This window comes from Trichechus manatus, unplaced genomic scaffold, assembly GCF_000243295.1.
Source record: "Trichechus manatus latirostris isolate Lorelei unplaced genomic scaffold, TriManLat1.0 scaffold00073, whole genome shotgun sequence".
Lineage (NCBI taxonomy): Eukaryota > Metazoa > Chordata > Mammalia > Sirenia > Trichechidae > Trichechus > Trichechus manatus.
In genome coordinates, this window is record NW_004444009.1 from 13,046,234 (window position 1) to 13,061,308 (window position 15,075).

At 41.2% G+C, this 15,075-nt stretch overlaps 1 protein-coding gene across 1 annotated transcript; it reads right to left on the reverse strand.

Annotated features, from left to right (window-relative positions):
- Positions 1 to 2,293: 2,293 nt before the first annotated feature.
- On the reverse strand, positions 2,294 to 12,615 carry CHIA (chitinase acidic). Its single transcript, XM_012556678.1, is given in 14 exon segments — positions 2,294 to 2,562; positions 3,348 to 3,489; positions 3,577 to 3,696; positions 4,639 to 4,824; positions 5,122 to 5,245; positions 5,427 to 5,457; positions 5,460 to 5,550; positions 6,597 to 6,762; positions 7,878 to 7,934; positions 9,397 to 9,507; positions 9,509 to 9,596; positions 10,148 to 10,177; position 12,185; positions 12,592 to 12,615. Coding segments are annotated over 14 exon segments (1,440 nt in total).
- Positions 12,616 to 15,075: the final 2,460 nt, after the last annotated feature.

Sequence of the window (15,075 nt, forward strand, 5' to 3'; positions counted from 1 at the left end):
AGTGAAGTATAATCTCCATGAGAGTGCAGTCTTTGTCTTATTTACCACTTTGTCTTCATTTCCTAGGACTTTATTGTTGTATGAGTCAGAATCAACTTGATGGCAATGGGTTTGGTCTGGGTTTTTGGTTATTGCTGTTGGTAGCTGCCGTTGAGTCAGCCCCTAACTGATGGTGGTCCTATGTATAACAGGATGAAACATTGCCCGGTTCTGTGCCATCCCCATGATTGGCTGCGAATCGGACCATTGTAATCCATAAGGTGTTCACCGACTGATTTTTGAAAAGATCACCAGGCCTATCTTCCTAGTCTGTCTTAATCTGGAGGCTCCACTGAAATCTGTTCAGTATCACAGCAACACACAGTCCTTTACTGACAGATGGGTGGTGGCTGCGCATGAGGTGCATTGGCTGGAAGTCAAACCCAGGTCTGCTGTGTGGGAAGTGAGAATTCTACTTCTGAACCACCACTGTGCCCCTTAGAACATTATCTGGCACATAATAAATAATAAATATTGTGAGTTAATGGATGAATAGTCATTATGCAGAAAGCTGTGTTTGCCTCACTCTGTCACCAGTGCCGTCACCTTCTGCGAGAATGTCTATGTCAAGGCAGGCTGTAAAACATAATAGTTAAGACTGAACTCTGGAGCTAAACTCCTGGGGTTTGAACCTGGCTCTGCAACTTACAAACTGTGTGATGTTAAGCAGGTTTCCTAACCCCTCTGTGCCTCACCTGAGAAGGTTGCTGTGAGGATTAAATGAAGGAAATACATGCAAAATGCTTAGAACAGAGTCTGGCACCATAGTAAGCATACCAGAAAAAAATATTAGCCATTATTTTCTGATTATACCAGCTAGGGTCTCTTCAGTTGCTAACAAGTGAAACAAACTTGAGGAAGCTTAAGCAGCACAGGGGAATTTGTTATATGATTATAAGGTTGTTTCACAGAAGCCAAAGGCAAAAATGCATCTGGCCTTAGGAAGGAACTAGAATCAGCAGTCTGAAAGCCATTGGTAAGTGTTCTTTCTCTGTCCATCCTCATATGGTGGCTTTTCTCTGCACTTCTGTTTTAGTCTTCTTGTTCTGCATCCAAACAGCTTTTCCTCCTCCTCAGACCTCACGGCAAATATGGCCTCAATACAGACCCAGCCACTCTCAGGATTGACAGGCAATTCCTTGGTCTCAAATGCAAATTTCAAGGAAGTGGTAATCTGATTGGCCCTCTAGAGTCTGATGTCCACCCCAGTCAATCAGTCAACCCAAGGGATGGGGATCATGCAGTACGAACACAGCAGCTGGTGACTACCCAGAGGTTGGGGCAATCTCCCAAGAAAGGGACATTATTGGCCCATGGGCTGGGCAGATACCCTAAAAGGAGTCCACTACACAGATCTTCCCAAAGCTGCCATGTGGAAATAATGACCTGGCCTCCCCATCCTTGGGCAAGCCAGGCACACTGCCTGTGCCCCCAGGTCTTACAGAATCACTCTGGCTCCTCTCTGAGGACAGTCACAAGACTACAGACCTATCCTCTTCAGGTCTTCATTCCATCCATGAGCCAAACATTCTAACATTTCCTCCTCACAGACTAACCTTCATGCAGATCAACTCAGGCAGATAGAAGTCTGTGGGGCTGTTGGCTCTATCACTTCATCCCACGCTCTCCTTTGTCACTTTACCCCTATGTGTATGACCTGTATTTTCACATCTAGAGAAGGTTTCTACCTTAGTTTCCTAGTGCTCTGTAGTACAAGTACCACAAGTGGGTAGCTTAAAAAAACAAAAAATTTATTTTGTCACAGCTCAGGAAGCTAGAAGTCCAAATTCAAGGCACTAGCTTTAAGGGAAAGATCTCTTGCTGTCTGTTCTGGGGGAAAATTCTTGTCTCTTTCAGCTTCTGTAGTCCCAGTTTTCCTTGGTTCCTTGGAGATCTTCATGTGGTATCTATCCCCTGCCCCTATTTGTGTTTCACTGTCTCTGTGTCTAATCTACTTTTTTTATAACTCAGAAGTGATTAGGTTTAGGACACATCCTACACTGGCATGACCTTATTAACACAGCAAAGAAAATCCTATTTCCAAATGGGATTACATCCACAGATATAGGGGCCAGGACCCCAAAACACACTTTTGGGGGACACAATTCAATCCATAACACCGACCAAATCACATAAAACCAATGACACTCATGGTTTTACTGTTGGGTTTTATTGCAGAACTTTAGGTAAGAGTAAGACGTCTTAAGCAAAGGAGACTTTTGAGAAGTGTAGGGAATGGAGGTGCAGGTCAGGTTTATGCCCAGTTGCAGCAATCACAGCTGATGTCAAAGACAAACCCAGCCTGGCAGTGTTGCTGGTATGTGATTCCATTCAGGCAGTGCCAGAAGGCATTTCTTTTACTAGCCACAGGGAACAGTCCATTGGCTTTGCCAGCCCAGAATCCACTGCCCCCATAGCTGCCTCCAGAGCTGCTGCTTCCACTCCCACTTCCGCTCCCACTTCTGCTTCCACTGCTGGGAGAAAGTGTTATTGGGGCAATGGGCTGAGCTGGTGGGGTGCAACCTGAAACATACAACACAAAGAACAGACTGGTGAGCCCAGTAGAGGCTCAGAGCTTTGCCCAAACGTGAAGAGATCTGGAGGGAGATAGGGAACTGGAGTTGGGGTGCAGTTAGATTCTGGATCCTTGAAACTCAGGGCTCCATACTTAGGAATTAAAAAAAAAAAAAAAGCTATGATTTCAAGCCAGCCTGGCTTTATATAAAAGAAGTTCTTTTTTTCCCTTGATACTGTCTAAATCATTCAAAAAATATGTACTGAACACCCAGTATGTGCAAAACACTTTTCTAGGATCTGGGTATAAGTGGTGAGCAAACGAGCTCTAAGAGGAAATTTCTGAGACTGCTGGAAAAAATTTAGGGAGTTGGTACTTACCCTGAATTACAGATCAGAAATATGTGAGCATAGGTGAGGATTTCTTCTTAAATCTCCTCCAGAAGGGCTGAGAGAGAATTTTAACAAGAGATTTTGTAGGGAAGCAGATGCTTATATTGAAGGTTAGAGAGCCTTCCATGGGCATTGATTTCTTGAGGCTCTTCTACATCTTTAAGACTTAACTGACCTAGAAAACCTATTCAAGTGAAGCTGGTTTCCCATAAGAGCACAAAGTTCTTATCATGGAGGTTCAGAGGTAGGGGTTGAATGCAGCACCTGTCTCTAGTTGCATGAGAGCAGTGAGGAAGATGAACAGAATTTCCCCAGGCAATGGGGGTGGGAACAATGAGGACTGTCTTTTGAGTTGGAGAAGGAGCAATTCTATGTCCTGGGCATCCCCTGCTGTCACCTACTTGCACTCTGCAAGCCAAGAGCATTCTTCAGGATGGAGATCAGGGGGAGCTTGCTCTGGCTGCAGAAATTACCAGTGAAGTCATCCAGGCCAATGGCCCAGATCTTGGTGCCTCCAAAGTTGCTCTGCTTAAGCCATTGAGCCTGTTCAAGCAAAGAAGACACCAGAAGTCAATTTATTTCCTGGGGCTCAGGGCTGGGACTTCACCATGTCTGAGGGGCTGACCTTACCTTGATATTGAAGCTCTTGTCGTTGTCATAACCAACTCACTCATTGCCCTGATAGGCATAAGGCACATCCTGAGGGGCATCCCGTTCCTGAGTGGCTCCATTTTTCAGAAAAGTATAGATCTTTAAAAAGTCAAGAAATTAAAATCTGTTAAATATAACTCCTTTGAAAGAAAAAACATACACTTGCTCTTTGATTTTTTTTTCTTTCGTGTCTCCAATTGAGGTTTTCCTCAGTTTTCTGACTGAGTTTTTATCTGCAGTAAAGGAGATCAATTTGCTTTTCAAATACTCTCATGTTGTCCCTACTCTTAGTGTTTCATCTTTGAAGCCCACAGTAATATGAGAGATATATTTATTTTATTCCTTTGTGTGCTAATATAAATGACTTTAAGTGTGTGCTCTTTTGCTTGAAGGGATATTGCACATTATTAAGTATTTTTCATATTGAATTCAGTAAAATAACAAGTTATTTAGACACTTTAAGCATTGGAGTGATCCTCCTCCCATTGCAGTCAAGTCGATTCCAACTCATAGTGACCCTGTAGGATACAGTAGAACCACCCATAGGATTTCCAAGGCTGCAATCTTTACGGAAGCGTATTGCCACATCTTTCTCCCATGGAGCGGCTAGTGGGTTCGAACCGTTGACCTTTCAGTTAGCAACCAAGCGTTTAACCCCTGTGCCACCATGGTTTCTTATTGGAGTGATGCTCTGGATTTAAAGCGGGTAGGTAGGAGACAGAATGAGCCTTCAAGATTTCTGCAAATTCTAGCTATAAGCCTACTGGCCAGCATCATGCATGAAATTCACAGAACACTAAGCAGCCCAATCTTCCTACCTCATGTTGTTATTGTTGTTAGGTGCTGTTGAGTCGATTTCGACTTATCGTGATCCCACATGACCGAGTAGAACTGCCTCATAGCGTTTCCTAGGCTGTTATCTTTATGGGAACAGATTGCCAGGTCTTTCTCCCATAGAGCCGCTGGGTTGGTTCAAACTTCCAACCTTTGGTTTAGTAGCCAAGCACTTAACCATTGCACCACCAGGGTTCCTTCACCTACCTCATAGTATGCCCAGAATCCAGCCTGCCTGGTGTAGGGCCCAGCAGGACCAACATCAGAGGTGGGTGCACCAATGCTGGTATTGGAGGGGTTGCTCAGGATACAGGTGTGTCCATAGGTTGAGAATCCAATGATGAGCTTCTCGGCTGGGGGTCCATTATTCTTCCAGTAGTTCATGGCATATTCCTGCAATGGCAGTGGGTTAGCTAGAGGCACCCCCACCCCAGCCGATGGCCCGATGCTTAGTTATGCTATTCCTCTGCGTTAACTGGTAAAATTGATGAGGTTAATGACAGATGGAATAATTAGTGTTTTTTCCAAATACTTTGGTAAAATTATAGTTAATGCGATATGATAGGCCACTTAGGAGGATAATTATCCAAATGAGACATTTGCAGAATTTATGTTGATTTTTATCCCTGAATCTCCATGTAATTTACAACAACATCCCTGGTCTGCATGTGAATCTGGGCAGGGGCTCACCACAATGAGGGAGGCGTTGCTGCCAGTGTCACCGGGATACTTGTAGAAGGGGCTGTTCTCTCCAGTGTTGCTCTCCCAGGAACCATGGAAGTCATAGGTCATGTCATGGATGTAGTTCAGGTACCTGAGGTGGGATAAAGGATTTAAAATCATTTGTGATGGTTATTTCCTACACCCATTCAGGCAAAAGATACCACTTCCAAAGCTTCCTAAGCAAAGTCCCTAAACAGCAAGACAGAACAAGGACAAGTGTGCCTTGTATAAGTGATGCCTACAGGAGTTTGAGGATAAGGTACATCACTCACTGGGACAGCTGGGGGATCTCATAGCCAGATGGATGTTAGAGATGCCAGCAGCTACCGCAGTGGTGATCATCAGCCTGGACTTGTTGACCTGCTTGGTTTCCTGCTTAAAAGCTTGATGCATTTCCTGTGGAGTAATAAAGTACAGTAGGGCATCTAAGAAGCTGCTTTCAGCTCCCTAAATAACAGTAAACATATGTTTGTATAATGTTTTCTTTTTCAAAGTACTTTCACACATTTTATCTTACTTTAGTCTCTCTACTTCCTTACAAAATAGATAGGACAGATAACATGAATCTGATTTACAGTTACCTAATTTGCAAGTTTCATAACATAATATACAAGGCCCCACATGCTCTGATTCTGGCCATCTATGCAGCCTCGTCATCCGTCACTCACCAATTTGTCCGTACATGTCTGTAAGTCATTTGTGCAGGTCCCCTCCTTCACTTAATTGGTTAACACAGTTTCTTTCAAAACTGAGCTCAAGTGTCAGTTTCTCTAGGAAGTGCTTCCTGATCCTGCCCCAGAGTAGCATGAGGTACCTTCGATCTGTGCTGCTTTTATACTCTGCATACTTCTATCATGGCCCTTATCAAAAGGTACTGTAATTGTTGGTTGTTTTTCGGTCTTCCACCTTAGACTGTGTGCTCCTGAAAGCCAAGGACAGTGTATCTTATTCTTATCCTTACCCCCACACCTAACCCAGTGTCTGGCGAAGAGTAAGTGCTAAGTAATAATAGACAGTCTGGTGTAATGATTAGAAGTAATGGACTCTGTAATTAAACTGCATGGGTAGTTCTGACATCTACTAGTTAAGTGATGTTGGGCAAGTTACTTAACTTCTCTGTACCTAGTTTCCTCTTTTGTAAAATAAAGATTATGATAACTATAGTACCTATGTCATAGTTATGTGAAGATGAAATGAGTTATGGTTTATAAAATATCATGGAATATACTGCCGGGCACATAGTAAACACATTGCCAGTTATTACTGTCACCATCATTATTAAAGGCGTGTTGAATGAATGCATGATCTCTAAAAATCTTTGCAATGCTAGGATTCTATAATTCTAAATTACAATTTAGTTTTACTCTGGAAACCCCAGATTCATCTTGAAAAGAATAGACCGTGGACTTTCTTGGCCTAAAGATTGTTACTTCCCCCCTCACCTGCACCAGGAGGGTGAAGAGGTGCTTATCCTGAGGAGGGCTCCCACGAGAGCCAGGATACTCCTAGTCAAAGTCCAGCCTGTCAAACTCATACTGACACAGGAATTTGATGACTGAGGCAATGAAAGTCTTTCAGTTCTCAGGAGTGGAAACCATAGCAGTGAATCTGGGAGAAGGACAGGAGGGAGGAAGAGACGCTCAGTGCAGCCAGGTGTCTTGTTACTGTTGATGTTATCCATATGTTCATGGCACACACCTGTCTGTGCCTCTGACCTTCCCCTGGGGACCCAGGTTGCTCTCAATTGATATGATGTCTTGTGCCCCGTCTTAAGCTGATACTAAGCTTGTTGAGACCACTGGCTTCCTCACTTCACTACATTTCCATGAGGCTGCATGTTCAGGGTTCTTAGAGAAGCAAGTAACTGTATTACTTCTTTCGATCTAGAAACTTTCAGCTTACCGTGAATTCATCATTGTCATTCCTCAGATTTATTCTCAGAGCTTGCTCTTTTGCTGCATAGTCTGTCCAGAAGCATCCCTTCTTTTTTTATCCTCCAGGCCTGATTCTCTGCAATCAGCCCTCCTGGGACACGTGCTTCCCTCACTGGCCCCTATGGTAGATGTTCTCCAGGTACCACATTTCCTGAGCCACTCTATTCCATGGCTCTAGCTCAAACTCTGCAATTTCTGCCTCGGAGCCATTCACTGGGACCCACAGGTCAGATTAAAGCATGTTCTTGGTTTCTCCTGTCCTTACTTGGTAACACTACTCTTCCCAGCTATGCTGCCTTATGTTCCCTCTATTTCATTATCCACCCAACTCTGATCTTTCTCCCAAGCTGCACTTGTTGCTTTGAACACTTGGTTAATTCAGCTCTCTGTGTTCTCTCTCCAAATAGTCCCCCAAGTTCCTATAACCTCCAAAAGGTCTACATGACTTTTTCTTCTCCCAAAATGTAAATAGGAGAAGTTCTATAACACCTTCCTCAGGGTTTCTGCTTTTGAAATACCTTAAGAAGAGGTTGCTTTGGAATCTCAGTAACTAAACCTCTGTGGATGGGGTCCCAGAATATCTATCCGAATATAAACATATAAAATAAATTGTGTTCTACTTCATATTGAGATTCTGTTCAATTTCATATTGAGGATCATATTAAGCAAAAATTAGCATATTTGTTTAATGTGCATCCTTAATGTTCTTAGACTGTGAAGTCTAAAGGGACAGGGCTCACAATAGGCTACTGCTTTCAATAGCAAATGGCTCTCTGATAGAGTACTTACAGGGCAGTTCCAAAGTTCCAGCCTCTAATGGCCAGGAGAGTTTTCAGCTGGCTATTCCTGTAAAACAGAGGTTTAAAAAAACGGAAATTTCAAAATTTATATGCATTCGTTTGTTTAAAATAACATTGCTTTAGAATCAGGCCTGCTGCCTTGATAAGGTGGGCTATAGAACAATTTTCCTCAACTGCTGAAAATTTTCTTTATAAAGTCTTTGTGTCATTATCATCATAAAAGCACTCAAGTTTTCTTAAGGAAATTTAAATTATGGAACTTTTTTTTAAATGAATGATTGACAATATTTTTTAACTTAAGCATAATTGCCTTTTATTCTATTTCATCAGATGAAATGGTAATGTTACTTGGGCATAATTATTTTATCAGCCTCTGTGACAATAAATTAATTGGCTTGACATAGATTAATTGGCTTGGAATTACACACTCTTTTTGGAATAGTGGTTTTCAAACATCAATGTATGTAAGAATTATGTGCAAGCATCACAGTGGCAGGAGGACGTTAAAATTTCAGGTTTATAGCCTCTCCCCCAGAGACTCTGATTCAGTTAGACGGAATAATTGGCATTTTTATCAGGTGCCCAATGTGATTCTGATGCAAGTGGTCAAAGGGCCATACTTCAAGAAACACCACTCTAAGGGGTTTGTCTCCAGTTAGGTCTCATAATTTAAATTCCAGTAGCTGCATTCAAGATAGTATCACTATTGAAGATAGCAATGAATTGTAACTTTATTCTCCTAGATATGACTAGCCTGAGTGAAATCGGAAATTAAAGAACACCAGAGGGCTTTTTTTTACACAAAAATAAAACTCTATTAAAATAGATATTTGGGTTCAATTGTATCTGATTTTTAATATTCTTTGCCTCCTACTCCCTACGGCGAGAAGCTATGATGGCTTATAGTTTCCTAGGTCATAAAAAAGATATTGTCAGAGAAAGGAGGAAACAGAACCAATATATATTTTTTAATATCTACTAATCCAAAACAGTAGGTTCCCCTAAAGTAAAACTCATCTGTCTATAAAGCAGAGAGCAAATCTCTTTCCCTAGTATTGTTTATCTCTAGATATGGTTTTTCAAAAAGTAATATTGGAATATAAATAAATCACATATTATATATGAACCTGATAATTTGCATATGGGTAACCTACAGAGATTTGAGGTTTATGGTGGGAAAAACAGGCAATGATTGTGAGGATGGCACATGACCAGGCAGTGTTTCATTCTGTTGTACATAGGATCTCTATGAGTTGGAACTGATTCAACAGCATCTAATAACAACAATGCTATGTTATCTATATCCTTGTCACTTAAAGTGTAGTTCCTGGACCAGAAGAATCAGCACCATCTAAGAGCTTGTTAAAAATGCAGCTTTTTCTTCATCTCAAATCCGCTGTATCTGAATCTGCATTTTAAGAAGATCCCTAGGTGACTTGTTTGCACATTAATGTTTTAAAAGTCCTGACCTAGGAGATACCAAATTAGATGTCTCCCTCTTCTCTTACTTGTTTTTCAGGCCACTGAAAGCTTGATAGAGAGTCACATCTTTCCACTGAGTGGTGGTGATCTCATTGTTGTGCATCCCAGCAAAGGCATAGATCAGGTGAGTACAGAGACGGGTTGATGTCATCAGGATTGATGTGCCCAGTGCCTGGCCGGTACTGGGCCCAGTTGGTGAAGTAGCATGTCAGAAAGTAGGTAGAACCTGTGGAGAGTAAGGAGTAAGGACAGTGGCCTGATTTAGGGGACAGTGAAATGTGCTGCAGATTTTGGCCCTGCTTCTGTTTCCCTCCCTGTGTCTCTGGTGCCTGATCTCTGGGTGGGAGTGGTTAGTATGAACAGTCTTGCAGATGAATTCCAAGATTTTAACTTCAGGACTGGTCAATGACCTGGAATTGATTATTTTTAACTTTGACAGATTTATTTGGGACCCCTGGATAAGCCTAGGAGCTTTCTGAGGAAAGACGGCCAGTAGTCCTATGAAGCTCAATAAACACAAGATTATAACTCTCAGACGGTCACACAGAAGAACAGAAGTGACACCCAATCTGAAATAGTAGGTCACCCCAAAGTTAAACCTATCTCTCTTTCAGTGGTATGGTTTATCTCTTGATATATTGCAAGTAATATTGGTATATAAATCAATCCTGTATAATACGTAAAGCAGAGATTTTTCATAGAAGTAATTTATAGGGCATTGAGGTTTATAGTGGGAAAAGATTATGTCAGAGGTAGAACATGGAGTCAATGACTTACCCAGCTGAGAATTCAGCAGAAGGGTTAGACCTAAGAGAGAAAGAAAAAACATTATACTCTGTGTCAATTGTCTATACCTGTAGAATCTAGTTCTGAAACCTTGGGTGCCATTCTGTTAGGCATAGATTGTTACAACCCCAGTGGCACTTTGTTTGGGTCATGCCAAAAGCAGGCTTTTAGTAAATGTCCTTCCATTCCCTTAGTCAAAAATGGGCACCCTCTTACTGGTCTCATCCCATCAGAAGCAAGGGAGAATGAAGAAAACTAAAGACACAAGGGAAAGATTAGTCCAAAGGACTAACGGACCACAACTACCACAGCTTCCACCAGACTCAGTCCAGCACAACTAATGGTGCCTGGCTACCACCACCAAATGTTCTGACAGGGATCATGGTAGAGGGTCCCGGACAGAGCTGGAGAAAAATGTAGAACAAAATTCTAACTCCCCCAAAAAGACATGACTTACTGGCTTGAAAGAGACTGGAGAAACCCCGAGAGTATGGCCCCCAGACACCCTTTTAGCTCAGTAATGAAGTCACTCCTGAGGTTCACCCTTCAGCCAAAGATTAGACAGGCCCATAAAATAAAACGAGACTAGGATGCCCTTTATCACCACTCTTATTCAACATTGTGCTGGAGGTCCTAGCCAGAACAATTAGGCTAGAAAAAGAAATAAAGGGCATCCAGATTGGTAAGGAAGAAGTAAACGTACCTCTATTTGCAGATGATATGATCTTATACACAGAAAACCCCAAAGAATCCACAAGAAAACTACTGGAACTAATAGAGGATTTCAGCAAAGTATCAGGATACAAGATAACCATACAAAAATCAGTTGGATTCCTCTACACCAACAAAGAGAACTTCGAAGAGGAAATCACCAAATCAATACTATTTACAATAGCCCCCAAGAAGATAAAGTACTTGAGAATAAACCTAACCAGAGATGTAAAAGACCTATACAAAGAAAACTACACAATACTACTGCAAGAAACCAAAAGACACCTGCATAAGTGGAAAAACATACCTTGCTCATGGATAGGAAGACTCAAAAATTGTGAAAATGTCAATTCTACCCAAAGCAATCTACAGATACAATGCAATACTGATCCAAATTCCAACAGCATTTTTTAATGAGATGGAAAAAAAAATTACCAACTTCATATGGAAAGGGAAGAGGCCCAGGTAAGTAAAGTACTACTGAAGAAGAAGAACAAAGTGGGAGGCCTCACACTACCTGATTTTAAAACCTATTATACCACCACAGTAGTCAAAACAGCCTGGTACTGGTGCAACAAGAGAGTCATAGACCAATGGAACAGAATTGAGAATCCAGACATAAATTCATCCACCCATGAGCAGCTGATATTTGACAAAGGCCCAAAGTCTGTTAAATGGGAAAAAGACAGTCTCTTTAACAAATGGTGCTGGCATAACTGGATATCCATCTGTGAAAAAATGAAGCAAGACCCGTATCTCACACCATGCACAAAAACTAATTCAAAATGAGTCAAAAACCTAAGATAATTCCTTTAAAGATTACAGCCTAGAAAACCCTATGGGGCAGTTCTACTTTGTCACATGGGGGTCACTATAAATCAAAAATCAAGTCAACAGCAGCTAACAACAACAACAAAACGTCAATAGAAAGTTATTTAGAAAATATCTGAACTTAGACATAGAAGCATCTGAAGTATGTAAAGAATGTAAACAAACTTGAAGTTGACTTTGCCAAGTAAGCTATGATAAAAGAAAATGTAACATAGTTAATCTTTGTAAACTAACCTTAAGACATAAATCTAAACAACCTCCCCATCTCTAACCTTGAAGAAAAGAAGTGACATTTGGCTAATCTCTAACCCTGGAGAGAAGACATAACATAATAGTCTTTGATGTCACACTGGCCCTTATTTATGAAGCCAAGGTAAAGAATTCACATATAAACCCTGAATTTCTGCTCACGCACTGAGAGAAGGCAGAGACAAAGTATCACCCTCTCAACAGTTGAGTTTCTGCCCACTGCTGCTGACCTCGGACCCTAGTTATGAAAGACCTCTGCTGAGTTTGAGCCATGGTCAAGCCTTCCTCCTAAGACCACTTGTAAAAGGCAAATGCCTGAAATCTAAAGATTGGGACTTTAACAATTGAATTAATATTGTGATTATAATTGTTAATTCTGATTCTCCAACTCTAAAAAGAATGTCGTGAGATCTTTCTTTTGTGCTTTACAATGACTACCTTGCAATAAACTAAATGAGTTTATGTATGACAAACCTGAGTTATCTCTCTATTGATTTCTAAGATTAAAATCAAAATCCTACATGACAATGAAAGAGAATAGAAAGGCTTGGAGGTGTAGTGTGGACACTGCTTCATGATGTCAGATCTGGAGAGAAAAAGAAATCAGGTGAGAGTGAAGCTCTGTCTCTGATTACCAATTCAACCGTAAGTAGAATAAGCTTTGCCATGGTTGTCATCTGTACTGGTCCATTAAAGCCTGCATTTTCTTTTTATACCTACCACCGAGTTCCTGGTTATCATGAGGGCTTCCAGGTGGAAAACATTTAACCCAGATGTGTACACAGCTAATCAATAAATCAACAGAACTCCTCCCTAAGAGTTCTTCGACTCCTAGGGCCTCTAACCCACATCTTCCCACCCCATCATCATACTCTCTGCTCGACAAAGACAAAGCAATGTGATGTCTCTGAAAAGGGTGGTGGAGACCATCACCATGGAAAGCACCATCTTAACAGCCTTTTTGGCAACTCCCAGGACGGATAAGCATCTACTTAGATACTGTGGTTAAGTTTATGTTGTGGATATTTCCTGCCTGGCATCAGTCTTTATTGAAAAGTAAAGAATAAAATCTCTTTGAAGTTTTTAGTGGTTATTAAACCTTTTTTCTTCATAGAATTATTCATATGCAATTTGTACCATCAGTGTCTAAGAAACTGTCCCTCTTTAGGAGCTACTTTCTGAGCACTCTACCCACACCTGTGGCTTGGGATGACATCAAGGCATGATTATATAATAATTTTATCTAAAAATATGTGGTTTCCAAAATGTCCCCTCTGAAGGTCACCAAGAACTGTCTGTAGTGTTCCATAGTTTCAAATTACATCCAGGAGATGCTAAAAAATATTTCTTGTTCCTGATGGACAGAGGTGATGGTGATGATATTGAAAAGAATCTCTTTTCATAGAAATATATGCAATTTGACAATTTCTAGAATTTTGTGTTTAAAATTAATTCCAATCTACCTTTTCAAACATCCATTATTACTATCCTATAATAAATGTCTACTTCAGCCTAAATGGTCTCTTCATTGTTCCTAAACATGCTTTGCATGCCTTTGCTCATGTTATCCTTCTATCCCTTGCCTGTAATGTCTTCCTTTTTTCCTCACTGCCTATCCCAATCCCAGCAATCCTTCAAAACCCAGCTCAGATCCTCTCTTTGGATCACAATGATCTCTCTTTCATCTGAATTACTCTAGTCATTATTGCCTGGGCTGCTTATACGGCACTGCTTTTCACAGTCTCTGGAATGCTGTTGGTGGGCATATTGATTGTGCATGCTGCATGGGATGTCAGTCCCTTCGCAGAGTTAATGTGAATCCAGAACAGGTTTTCCACTATCACATTTGAAAGCTAAGTTGTATTCTATTTACCCAATGGTTAGGCCCCGGCCATTTTGGTTCCCACTCTTAGGGCTAGAGAGAATCTGGATGAAATTCTATGGAATGGGGGACTTCAATTCTGAAAATAATTGTGTCAGTGAACACTGTTGTTGTTGTTAGGTGCCATCAAGTCAGTTCTGACTCATAGTGACCCTATGTGCAACAGAACGGAACACTGCTTTGTCCTGCGCCATCCTCACAATCGTTGTTCTGCTTCAGCCTATTGTTGCAGCCACCGTGTCAATCCATCTCCATGAAGGTCTTCCTCTTTTTGCTGATCCTTTACTTTACCAAGCATGATGTCCTTCTCCAGGGATTGGTCGGTCCAGATAACATGCCCAAAGCATGTGAGATGTGGTCTCGCCATCCTTGCTTCTAATGAGCATTCTGGCTGTACTTCTTCCAAGACAGATTTGTTTGTTTTTCTGGCAGTCCATGGTACATTCGATATTCTTCACCAACACCATAATTCAAAGCATCAGTTCTTCTTTAGTCTTCCTTATTTATTGTCCAGTTTTCACATGCATATGAGGTGATTGAAAATACCATGGCTTGGGTCAGGTGCACCTTAGTCTTCAAGGTGACATCTTTGCATCTTTGCATCTGTTTGCAGCAGATTTACCCAACGCAATGCCTTGTTTGATTTCTTGACTGCTTGTTCCATGAGTATTGATTGTGGATCCAAGTAAAATGAAACCTTTGACAACTTCAAACTTTTCTCCATTTATCACGATGTTGCTTATTGATCCAGTTATGAAGATTTTTGTTTTCTTTATATTGAGGTGTAATCTATACTGTAAGTTGTGGTCTTTGATTTTCATCAGTAACTGCTTCAAGGCCTCTTCACTTTCAGCAAGCAAGGTTGTGTCATCTGCATATCTCGGGTTGTTAATGAGTCTTCCTCCATTCCTGACGCCCTGTTCTTCATATAGTCCAGCTTCTCTAATTATTGCTCAGCGTACAGATTGAATAAGTATAGTGAAAGGATACAACCCTGATGCACAACTTCTTGACTTTAAACCATGCAGTATCCCCTTGTTCTGTTTGAACAACTGCCTCTAGGTCTATGTACATGTTCCTCATGAGCACAATTAAGTGTTCTGGAATTCCCATTCTTGGCAATGTTATCCATAATTTGTTATGATTGAATGCCTTTGCATAGTCAATAAAACATAGGTAAACATCTTTCTGGTATTCTCTGCTTTGAGCCAGGATCCATCTGACATCATCAGTGATATCCCTGGTT